At 43.2% G+C, this 12,911-nt stretch overlaps 1 protein-coding gene across 2 annotated transcripts in view; it reads left to right on the forward strand.

Annotated features, from left to right (window-relative positions):
• The first annotated feature begins 7,573 nt into the window (after positions 1 to 7,573).
• Positions 7,574 to 12,911, forward strand: part of PNPT1 (polyribonucleotide nucleotidyltransferase 1) — a 56,655-nt gene continuing 51,317 nt past the window's right edge. The window contains exon 1 of one of the 2 annotated variants that reach the window (XM_034953185.3): positions 7,574 to 8,656. In XM_034953185.3, the coding sequence (XP_034809076.1) occupies positions 8,496 to 8,656 (161 nt within the window). In that variant the 5' untranslated portion in view covers positions 7,574 to 8,495. The remainder of the gene's footprint in view (positions 8,657 to 12,911) is intronic. The other variant, XM_034953186.3, reaches the window with a different exon arrangement.

A 12,911-nucleotide genomic window follows, 5' to 3' on the forward strand; every position in this document is an offset into this window, starting at 1 on the left:
CTGTAATCCCAGCACTTTGGGAGGCCAAGGTGGGTGGATCACCTAAGGTCAGGAGTTCCAAGACCAGCCTGACCAACATGGAGAAACCCCATCTCTACTAAAAATACAAAATTAGCCAGGAGTGGTGGCATGCACCTGTAATCCCAGCTACTGGGGAGGCTGAGGCAGGAGAATCGCTTGAACCCAGGAGGCAGAGGTTACTGTGAGCCAAGATCGCACCACTGCACTCCAGCCTGGGCAACAAGAGCAAAACTCCATCTCAAAAAAAAAAGCTGTACAAGTACAGTAGACTACCAGGAGCAGAGGCTGGGAGAGTCACAAAAGATGACCCAGAAAGTGCTCACACTGGGAAACGGCGTTAGTTTGGCAGTCCTAGCAGAGGTCACCCATGTAACCCATACCTATAACCCATATCATGGCCAGATTTTAGATGTCTGTAATAATGGTAGCAATGAAAAACATCCAGTGTTGGTCAAAGAAGAATTCCATCGGCTCCAGAAATTGAATTATTTCATTCCTTCCTCTATTCTATTATCCTATGTCCCAATCCTGGAAGAGGCATAAGAATTATGGAAGCAGGAGGAAGAAAACAAAAACAAAAACTTGGGAATGAACAAATTAGACTCTTTCTTCACCTCCCTGAGTAGTAGAGAGGAGAGAGAGGCCTGTGCTTCTGCTTAAGCTTTGAGAGGCCTGTGGCTTCTGCTTAAGCTGTAGAAATCTGGAAAGAGCACCCCACTCTTAGAGCAACAAAAACAATCACAACAGTAACAACAACAAAGCCAGACCATCGGAAAATTCACAACTCTTCTTGAGCGCATCAGAGAGCTGAAGAGACAGAACAACCTACTAACCGGAAATCTTAGGAAAGACGGGCACCTGCAAAGAGAGCTGGGGCATGAGCTCTTGCCACCTGGAGCAGTCACCACGAAACACTGGCAAGAAGAAGAATTCAACCAAATACTTTAATTGCTAAAACCTGAGTATGGGCTATTACTGTGCACTGAATTGTGTCTCTCCACAATTCATATTTTGAAGCCCTAATCCCCAATATGATAATGTTTGGAGATGGAGCCTTTGGGAGGTAATTAGGTTCAGATGAAGGTGTGAGGGTATCTTCATACAGGGATTAATACCCTTATAAGAAGAGACCAGGGAACTTGCTCACGTTTTCTCTCTCTCCCTTCCTTCCCCTTCCTTCCTTCCTCCCTCCTTCCCTCTCTCTCCTTCTTCCCTGCTCTCTCTTTCCCCCTCCCTCTCTGCCTCTCTCTCTCCCCTATAACCCTACTCTCTCTTTCCTTGTAAGGACACAGAGAAAGTGACCAACTATAAGCCAGAAGAGGACCCCTATCAGGAACTGGATTGGCCAGCCCCTTGATCTTAGACTTCCCAGCCTCCAGAAGTATAAGAAATACATTTCTGGGCCAGGCGCGGTGGCTCACGCCTGTAATCCCGGCACTTTGGAAGTCCGAGGCGTGCGGATCACAAGGTCAAGAGTTCGAGACCACCCTGACCAACATGGTAAAACCCCATCTCTACTAAAATACAAAAATTAGCCCAGCGTGGTGGCGTGCACCTGTAATCCCAGCTTACTCAAGAGGCTGAGGCAGGAGAACCACTTGAACCCGGGAGGCAGAGGTTGCAGTGAGCCGAGATCACTCCACTGCACTCCAGCCTGGGCAACAGAGCAAGACTCTGTCTCAAAAAGAGAAAGAAAGAAATACATTTCTGTTGTTTAAGCCAAACAGTCTATGGCCTTCTGGCTCAAGCTGACTAAGACAGCTGCCCAGAGAATATAGAACCCCTGGGGACCATAGACACAAGAGGAATTTGCAATCACTCAAAAGCTTGTCTCCATGGACCTCACTGGGCCTTACAAAAAAGACTCAGGTAAGAGCAAGAATCCCGAGAGTGTCCCTCATGGTGTAGGCCTGGGGAAGGGGGACACAGTCACTGTGAGAAAGGCAGAACCCTCACTGGATGCTTCTTCCCCGTCTCTCCAAAGGAATAGAAGCCTTAGGTGCTGTGGGAAGGCAACAAACACCATTAGCCTAAGACATTGTGAAAAGCAGCCAGGCACACTGGAGCATGCCTGTAGTACCAGCTACACCAGAGGCTGAGGTGGGAGCACCCCTTGAGCCCAGGAATTTGAATCCAGCCTGGGCAACATAGTGAGACCCCCCTCCCCCAAAAGAGAGAGAAAAAGAAGGAAGAAAGGGAAGGTGGGAGGGTGGCAGAGAAGAGGGAAAAGAAAGGAGAAAGGTGAGGGAAGGGGAGGGGAGGGAGGGGAGGGGAGGGGGAGGGGATAGGAGGGGGAAGGCTGAGGGGAGGGGGAGGGGAGGGGGAGGGGAGGGGAGGGGAAAAAAAGAAAAAGAAAGAAAAAGCTGTGCAAACTGATTGCAGCTCAGGGAAGAAACAGAACAAGACTCTCTACCCCTGGGGAAGGGACAGAAGGAATGCTGGGCTCAGAATGACATCTGGGATGGGGGTATGAACACAGAGAACGCCACCAGCACCCAAGACCCTGAGACATAGTGCCTGCCTGATACTGAGGGTTAATCAGAACAACAGACAGCACAAGCCCCTGACTTCCCACCTCCAGGCTAACAAGCTGCTAGTGACAACTAACAATGACTTCCTGCTAGGAGAGAGTATGGAGAGGCGTCTCCGAGGTGTCTCTGAGGTGGCAAGGGAAGCAGGAAACAGATTGCACACTCATGTGAATTCTGAAGAGAATTTTAGGAAAGTATTAGTTACAGAGTGGCAGGCAGATTCCAGGACTAAGAAGAGTGCTGCAGCACTGAGGCATTAGCACCCATGGGGAAGTGTTAATGCCGGAGCAGCAAGGAGGAGAAGCAGTAGAATTGGAGTGAGAGCTGGAAGCGGGCAAGGAGGGCCTGCCCAGTAGGAGCCACAGTGGCAGAGAAATACAGCCACTGCCTTGCCATAATGAATTATGGCTTCCTAATTTTTAGTGTATCTCTCCTCTTGTATCTCCTGCTGGTACTTCCCATTGGCTGATCCAACCAATAGCCAGAGGGCCAGGGAGTTGGGGTGTTGCAATCCATAATGATCAGTTCCCTGGGGCACAGAGCAAAGCCAAGGAAGGTAGAGAACGGATGGATGGGAGCAAATGGAAAATACTAGCATAATACATTCTCACACTCCTCCTGCGTCAACACAACACTGGCTCCAACTTCATAGCCATGCAGCCTCTCCCTCCTCAGGGTTCAGACCAGGCCCTCTTCTCTTTTCTCTCTACTCACTCTCTCTCTAATCTCTACTCCCACAGTGATTACTTTTATATTTACATTAGCCTAGTCCTCTCCTCTGCGTCCTGCACTCAGATCCAAATATCTGCTGACAGCTATGCTCTGGTGTCTCAGACATTGCATTTCTGACCCATCTGAGTCTATTAATGGTCTTAATTCTTCTCTCTCTGTATCCAATTCATCAGCAAGTCTGATCAATTCCACCTCTAAAATATATTACAATCTGCCCATCCTTTCTTCTTGTCACCCCTGCCACCACATCAGTCCATGCCACCACATTAGTCCAAATCACAACATTTCTCTCTTGTCCTCCTCTGATCCATTCTAGACCTGGCAGCCAGAGGGGACCAACTTAAAATGTACACTAGATCCTGCTACTTCCCTGTTTAAACTTTCCGCTGTTTTCCCAAACCCCGTGCTATGCTCTGCCTTCCTCTTCTACTTCGTACCCACCTGCTTACTACTCTCCTGCTTACTACTGTCTAGTGACACTGGCTTTTCCACATCCTCAGAGAAGCCAAATTCTCTCCTGACTCAGGGCACCCCTCCTGCTACAAGTCACTGCTCCCACCTGGCCCCCGTGTTTCAGAAGGTGTCTTCTTCTCGTCCTTCGGATTGGCTAAAATATCTCCTCAGGAATGCATTCCCTGGCCACTGTTTTTGAAGTTTGTTCTCTCTCCATCCCATTATTCTCTTTTTACCTAGTTTATTTCCTTCTTAGTATTAACCACATTACAATTTATCTGTTTATGTTTGATTGTGTTTTTGTCAGTCTCTCGTTAGAATGCAAGCTCCATAAACCACATTCTAATTTATCTGTTTATATGTTTGATTGGGTTTTTGTCAGTCTCTCGCTAGAATGCAAGCTCCATAAAGCAAGGATTATGCCCTATGGCTCTCTTGACATCTCTATGGTCTCAAGCCTAGCACAGACCCTGGCATAATGTAAGTATTCAATAAATATTAGAGCACCTTATCATGCTTTCCATGTGCCAGGGACTATCCTTAGTTTCATAAAAATAAGACTGCCTTAAGTCTGCATAACAACCCTGGGAGGTAGGTATTTACTATCATTCCCATTTACAAAAGAGGAAACTGAGGCATAGAAAGGGTAAGTATCTTATCAAGAGTCACATGTTTAGGAGGGGAAAGAGGTAAGATTCAAACCCAGGCAATCTGATGCCAGAGCCAGCACTTTTAACCACTATGCAATACCTATTCCCACATTCACTTGCACAGATGAATTAATAACTACATAAATACATTAATAAAGTGGAAGGACAGACATAGATTGTATGCATAAGTCTGCCTAGGGAAGTAAAGAGGATAGTACTGAAGACTGAGTTTGTTTGATTGATGCATGTGAGGAGTGTGTGCCAAGCACAGAGAATCATACCTGTAAAGCCACAGACACAGGAGAAGTATTGCAAGGGAACAAGCAGTTCAGTTTACTTGGAGTATAAAGTGAAAAGAGGAAGGGAAGGAAATAGGGTAGTAAGAAAAAGTTGATGAGGCCAATAGGAAAGGAAAAGCTTATAGTCTATACAAAGCAGTTTAAATTTTATCCTTAAAGATTTAGGAAGCCACAGAAAAAATTTAATCAGGATGGAGACACAATTCTATTTGTGATTGAGAAAGAAGATCCTTCTGGTAGTGGTGTAGCACAGACTTTCTTAAAGTTGAGTAGGCTACATTCTTTCAAGAGAAGAATTTTTTCCTGAACACTTCAGGGTCTGCTGATACTTTTAATTATAATGTTACTATATAACAAAATATAACTTCCATATTGTTACAGCTTTTAGTCATAAAAGCAATATAAATGTATACCCTGTCTAAACTAAACTACAAACTAAATTAAAATATAGTTAAAGGGCCGGGCTCTGTGGCTCACGCCTGTAATCCCAGCATTTTGTGAGGCCAAGGCAGGCAGATCACCTGAGGTTGGGAGTTGGAGATCAGCCTGGCCAACATGGTGAAACCCCGTCTCTATTAAAAGTACAAAAATTAGCTGGGCGCGGTGGCCCGCGTCTGTAGTCCCAGCTACTTGGGAGGCTGAGGCAGGAGAATTGCTTGAACCCAGGAGGTGGAGGTTGCAGTGAGCCAAGATTGTGCCACTGCACTCCAGCTTGGGCAACAGAGCAAGACTCCATCTCAAAAAAAAAAAAAGTAGTTAAGCATAATTTAATGCAATGGTGTTTTACTTAACGTAGTTGCTTATTCAGAACATGCAGTGGTATTAACTGTTTTGATGCAGGTTCATCAGAGTTTGAAGAAAAGGGAAAAGGAGATCTGAGAAGTTGCTGGTGGATTTAAGTTGGATCATTTTTCATGTCCTTCAGCAGTCATAGGTAAATAAATCCCTTTTAAATTATATTTTGGCTGTTGAACTACACTTGTCATAACTCTACTTCCAGAATAACATCTCAGACTGAACCTCATGGATTATAGCTTCAGTAGTAACAACTACAAGAATTTAAACTTTTTATATTTTTCTTTCTACGCTAATTTAAAAATGCTTAATATAAACATATAAACGTATTCTGTATCATCTATATCTTCATAACAAAGCTCTGCTACAAGATTTTAGTGCCTACATTTGCTTTTGAGTTTACTACCCAATTACTACTATTTGAATTATATCAGATTTGTGTGAGGAAATGGGGGTGGAGGATTCTTAATAGGTAAATGCTGCTTTCCATCACTTCTGGCTGGATGAAAGCTGACCGATTCAAGGAGTTCAAGGAGTTCTGAAGAAGAGAAAAATGTTCAGAATACCTGGAAACTGGAGGAAGAATTAAGAAAAGTCTGGATAAGCCTGGGCGCGGTGGCTCATGCCTGTAATCCCAGCACTTTGGGAGGCCGTGGCGGGTGGATTGCCTGAGGTCAGGAGTTCAAGACCAACCTGGCCAACACGATGAAACCCCATCTCTACTAAAAATCCAAAAAATTAGCCAGGCATGGTGGCAGGCACCTGTAATCCCAGCTATTTGGGAGGGCTGAGGAAGGGGAATCACTTGAACCCCGGAGGCGGAGGTTGCAGTGAGCTGAGATCACGCCACTGCACTCTAGCCTGGGCAACAAGAGCAAAACTCTGTCTTGAAAAAAACGAAAAGGCTGGATGAAAGCTAAATTTACCATTTATTGAGTGTTGACAATGTGCTAGGTACTATTATATCATCTGACACTTTTAATCCTTACAAAAACCCTATTAGATTCATATTACTATCTGTTTTTATGGGGAAACTGAGGCTCAGAGAGCTAGAGTCACACAACTGGTAATTAACAGAGACAAGATTGGAACCAGCTGGGACTAACTCCAAGTCTATGCTCTAAACTATTAGGCAATACTGCCCAAATGAAAATGATTACACAGTACTTAAGTATATTACCAAAAAGATGATTTTGTATTCTTACTCTATAAATCAAAAGTCATGTTCAATTGTGGCAAGTAGGTTTTCTGAGACATTTATCTTCATCAGAGATTTCAATAGATTGATTGGTCTTGAAAACTCTGTGGCAACTCAAGGTAAAGTAAAAGGGAGGAGACGCAAAAACTGCTTTAACACTAAAAATCTGTAAACAAAGTTAATGGTAATCCCTCTATTGGAATGGAAATCCCAAATCAGTAATAATAGCTCATGAAAGCAAGGTGTCAGAAAACTGCTTTGCCAGCAAATCATTTGTCTGTTTAGAGCTCATCATTCTTTTTTCTTTTTTAAATCATCACGGATCAACATTTTTAATTCTTTTTTATTTTTTTATTTTTTTAGATGGAGTCTCGGTCTGGAGTGCAGTGGCGCGATCTCGGCTCACTGCAACCTCCGCCTCCTGGATTCAAGCGATTCTCATGCCTCAGCCTCTGGAGTAGCTGGGATTAGAGGCACGCGCCACCACACCGAGCTAATTTTTGTATTTTTAGTAGAGACGCGGTTTCAGCATGTTGGCCAGGATGCCCTGGGTCTCCTGACCTCGTGATCCACCCGCCTCTGCCTCCCAGCGTGCTGGGATTACAGGCATGAGCCACTGCGCCCGGACTTTTTTTTTTTTTTTTTTTTTTTTTTTTTTTGAGACCGAGTTTCACTCTTGTTGCAATGACGCGATCTCGGCTCACTGCAACCTCCGCCTCCCGGGTTCAAGCGATTCCCCTGCCTCAGCCTCCCGAGTAGCTGGGATTACAGGCATAAGCCACCATGCCCGGCTAATTTTGTATTTTTAGTAGAGACGGGGTTTCTCCGTGTTGGTCAGGCTGGTCTCGAACTCAGGTGATCCGCCCGCCTCGGCCTCCCAAAGTGCTGAGATTACAGGCGTGAGCCACCGCGTCCAGCCAACGTTTTTAATTCTTAAAACTGTGTTTGAATGAGTGTTGGGTTTTTGTTGTTTGGTTTTCTTTGGGGTAAGGCGGTTATCACCTTACACAAAAAATTTACATCATAATATGAAAATGACCATTGGCTCATTCAAGGAAAAATATAAAGAATTTCTAACAGAATGGATTAATGGGGTGGAAGAAATTTATCCACTCTCTAAAAATTTTTCAAATCCCAAAAACTTTTTTTTTTCATTTTACAAAATATTTACTTCAAACAGTAGCTGGCATTTTGCCTTTAAGAGTTCGACCAAAAGGGACAGAAATATAAATAGCTAATTATTAGCAATGGAAATGAAAATGAATCAGAAGTGACAATAAAGATTTCTAAAATTACAAGTCGATGAAAAATGAATTTACTGTAAATTGGTTAACACAAATCGCTGTAGTAACATATCTGCTATGTGAAATTTTTAAAATAAAAACCAGGGCGGAGAAGGGGAGAAGGAGATCTCTTTCCAAGGCCCACCACCCAAATTCTAATTCTTAGTTCACAGAGCCAAATAATAATAATGTGTTGTTCTATGACTTCTAGTATTAAAAGTAAATATAAATTTACTCTGCATATTAAACATTTACATTATTCTAGGACTTCTCCTTTAAATTACGATAGTACACGCACAAAAACCTTATTTATCTAATTGCCTTTCGTTGGCACATAAAGACAAAGATCGTTTGCAACATAATCGCGTTCTGATAGGTTTGACCCTCTCTAGTCTTCGTAGAAGGTGGCCAAGGTTTCCGTTACCCCGGCGTCCCTCGGGCACGGCGGAAACGAAACTCCATCAGGCTCCGCCCCACGGTCTGCGGAGTGAGCCAATCAGGGCACAGCCTGCGTTGACCGCGTGCCGGGTGTCATGGCGGCCTGCAGGTACTGCTGCTCGTGCCTCCGGCTCCGGCCCCTGAGCGATGGTCCTTTCCTTCTGCCAGGGCGGGATCGGGCACTCACCCAGTTGCAAGTGCGAGCACTATGGAGTAGCGCAGGGTCTCGAGCTGTGGCCGTGGACTTAGGCAACAGGTAAGGAGTGACGTGCGTTCACTGTATTGTCATAAGGTGTCTTGTCCAGCCAGCTTGAGCGTATTCATCTCCCAGGGTAGAAACCCGGTATCCCAGGTCTATTTAATCTCTCCTTACCCTAAACCTAAATTCCAAATTTCCCTTTCCGGGTTTGGAATGTGTCTCCTCGGACCCTCCTTCCCGCGCTATGTCGTTCCCTCTGTTGGTGTGTGCCGGGCTTCTTTGCTCCATCCGACTCTGTCCGTCCACCTGACTTCCGATCTCTTTACTTTCCGGGACCACTGGGCTCTTAAGTGGGAAACATTCCACCTAGGAATAACGAGTTGACGTGGGTGAGACGAGGCCCCCCGGGATGCTGGCCTGGACCCTGGAAGCTGGGGCTCTGATGCCCCTCGAGCTGGGACACAGACCTCAGCAGAGGCTCCGGGTGGCTAGTGCACCACGGGTCCCCCACGTCCCACTCCTCGGGCTCCTTCAGCCTCCTCTTCACCAGGAGCCTACCTTGTAGAAGTTGAACACCAGGTCCAGTTCACAGACATTGTGGAAATATTCGTTTAAGACCTGGGAGAGGAAGGCAGAGATGGTAAGAGATGGGCAGGGAGAGAGCCACACACGCACAGAGATGGGAACAAGGTCATCAGAAAGACATCAAAAAAAAGAGACCAAGAGGGAGGCAGGGGAGAGAGAGAGACAGTGACAGGGAGAGAGGCAAGGAGACACACAGAGAGAAACAAAAGCAAAGATCAGTGCAAAGAGATGGCAAAAGGTCAGGCGCTCACACCTGTAATCCCAGCACTTTGGGAGGCTAAGACGGAAGGATGACTTGAAGTTAGGAGTACAAGATATCATGTCATCCAATCTAATTGATTGCCTAAAGTGTGACCACTATGACCCTGGGTTAGGAGGAAAAGGAAAAGTCAGTTTTTTGAACGCCAGTTATATGATCCTCGCAATCTTTTTAAACCTGTCGTAAAGGTACTATTACCCTCATTTTATAGTTAAGACTACAGAGGCTCAAAAAAGGTTAGATAACTTTCTAAGAGTCTATTAAAAAGTTAGTATCATGGGACTAGGTGGTTTTTGAATTTCTGTTTTTTGCTTACAAAGCCCATACTTTTTTTTAGGGGACCTTTTTTTAAAAAAAAGTTTGCTTTAATCGTTCTTAGAATAAATGGAATTGCTAATGCAAACTTCATATATCTAAATTTTTTACGTGTACTTTGAAAAAATTTGGACCCCAGTTCATACAAAAAGCAAAAAAATCATTTTGAATCCAGGTCTCGCACTCTAACTTTGATAAGTAATTGACATTGAACAGGTTAATTCACCATTTCCTTGTGCGAAGTGTGGAGAGTGGATTCCATCAAGGGTCTGCAAACTTTTCTATAAAGGACCAGATAATATATATATTAGGCTTTTTGGGGTACACACTGTGTGTATGTGTTTACAAACCCTTTAGAAATATTTTAAAAAACGGCCGAGCACAGTGGCTAACACCTGTAATCCGAGCACTTTGGGAGGCTGAGGTGGGTGGATCTCCTGAGGTCAGGAGTTCGAGACCAGCCTGGCTACAATGGTGAAACCCCGTCTTTACTAAAAATACAAAATTAGCTGGGCGTGGTGGCAAGCACCTGTAATTCCATTTACCTGCGAGGCTGAGGCAGGAGAATCAGTTGAACCCAGGAGGCAGAGGTTGCAGTGGCAGAGATCGTGCCATTGCACTCCAGCCTGGGTGACAAGAGTGAAACTTTTGTCTCAAAAAAAAAAAAAAAATATATATATATATATATATATAAACATTTTTAATTGAAGAGTAATATAGAAATAGGCCACGAGCTGTAGTTTGGTCGCCCCTAGACTAGGTTTTCTCTAAGGCTTATTCCACTCCCAGCATTCATTAATTCTGATTTTTGAGGGAAGAGGACATCTCTTCCATTCTTCAAGGACTACACATGCTTCAAAGAAATGCCCAGAACATTTCATTCAACAGACACGTACTGTGAGATAGACATTAGATACTGAAAACAAGATGCAGCTGCTGCCCCCCATATTTTCCATAAATAATCTACTTTGACTCTTTCATTTATTAATCAACCTGTTCCTCTTTTGTAGGTAGTTCTTTTTAAACTCGTGTCATGTGTTGAAATAACTAGACTCATAAAATATCATACCTGCTGGATAAATTCTTTCATTTTTGTCTTGTTTGCCATTGGCAACATTTATTGAGTGACTACTATGTACCAGGCACATTATATTTGTTATCATATATATTCTTTACTGCATTCTGGAAGATTATATAATTATTGTAGGTGTTTTTCAGATAGTATATTTAATGCTCACAGTAACCTTGGAGGCAGGTGTTTAATTTTCATTTCAGCAAGCTTTTATTGAGCATCTACTATGTATTAAATCACTGAGGATATTCAACAGAATATGCCACAGTGGGCAAAATGCTAAGGCAGTAGCCCCATTAGTAGAGTAGAACTGTAGCTTTCACAGTTTTTCTTCCCTGTGTTTTGGGCTCACTTCTGTCTAGTTAAAGATCCTCCACTCCCCTTCACAGAGATCACTTAGGTATTCAGAATTTACGTTGGTAGACAGAATGCCAGTTCCTGGTAAGTTTTGAGAAGTACTGGTGGCATGTTACTCAGGGTTAAACAAAATTTCAAGATGTCAAATTTACATTTGCTTCATGAAACCATTACTTAATACTGATTTCAGCTATAGGTTGTTGCAGGTCTGTGATACTACACAGTGTGACTGGTTTTGAGTATCTCGTTCCTTCCATCTACTCAACATATTAATCCAGCATCAGCCTCCTCTCTGTGCCTCATTCCCATTAGTCACAGGAGACCCATTTTATTGTAGGCTTTCATCATTATAACATCTGTGTTGAATAAATAGAAACCCAACTAGAATTTCTCAAATATTCCCTGATTTTAAAAAAAAACTAATATTTCAGAGTCAAGAATTTGATACTACAAAATCATTGTATTTATTAACATATATTAAATGTACATACTTTGTTCTGACTTTCAAACTTAACAAAATGAGTCTAACTGAATAGATAAATATGCTTTTCATTAACTCAGGCTTCTGGCAAAGGTATTTAACAGGTGAAAATATTAAGGGTTGTTCCTTCATCTCTTTGGTATGTGAAAGACAGAATAATCTTACTTGGGGTAGGGCATTGGGCCTGTCTACATGCTTGTGTTTGGTTTGTGCATTTTCAGCACCAGACTATGATAGAATGTTGCCGAAGCTGAGTTCATGTGACACAACATCTTTCTCTGTATCTTCAGGGGTCACTGACTTGGTTTCATCTCAAAACACCTTTTGATGAATCTTGAGCTCTTTGACAAGTTTTGCTGGTCTGTTTCAAGACATCAGTAATCTCTTTTTGCATTCTCTGCTGAAACTAGGGAATAAGGCTAATAGTGCTGCCTGTTTCATGTATATAAGACACCTTTATTAAGATATAATTCACATACCATACAGTTCATTTAAAGTGTACAACTCGTCTGGGAGCAGTGGCTTATATTTGTAATCCTAGCACTTTGAGAGGCCAAGGCAGGAGGATTGCTTGAGTCCAGGAGTTTGAGACCAGCCTGGGTAACATAGTGAGACCTCATCTCTACAAAAAATTTAAAAATTAGCCCAGCGTGGTGGTGCACACCTGTATTTCGAGCTTCTCGGGAGGCTGAGATGGGAGGATCACTTGAGCCTGGGAGGTCAAGGCTGAGATGAGCTGAGATGGCACCACGGCACTCCAGCCTGGGCAACAGAGCAAGACCCTATCTCAAAATAAGTAAATACAGATAAATAAAGTGTACAGTTCAATGGATATTAGTATATTCAAAGTTTTGCAGCCATTACCACCATCAATTTTAGAACACTTCTATCACCCTAAAAAGAAATTCATTAGTAGTAGTCACTTAGCATTTCTCCCCAGCCCCAGGCAACCACTAATCTACTTTCCATCGCTGTGGATTTGCCTATTATGAACATTTCTTACATGGAAACATAGTCTTTGGTGACTGTCTTCTTTCACTTAACATAATGTTGTCAGGGTTTATCCATGTTGTGACATGTATTAGTACTTTGTTCCTTTTTATTGCTGAATAATAATCAGTTGTATGGATTATACCACATTTAGCTTATCCATTCATCAGTTGATGGACATTTGGGTTGTTTCCATTTGGGAACTATTATGAATAATGCTACAAGGAACATTCATAACAGCTGTCAAGTGGTA

This window comes from Pan paniscus, chromosome 12 (assembly GCF_029289425.2).
Source record: "Pan paniscus chromosome 12, NHGRI_mPanPan1-v2.0_pri, whole genome shotgun sequence".
Taxonomy (NCBI): Eukaryota; Metazoa; Chordata; class Mammalia; order Primates; family Hominidae; genus Pan; species Pan paniscus.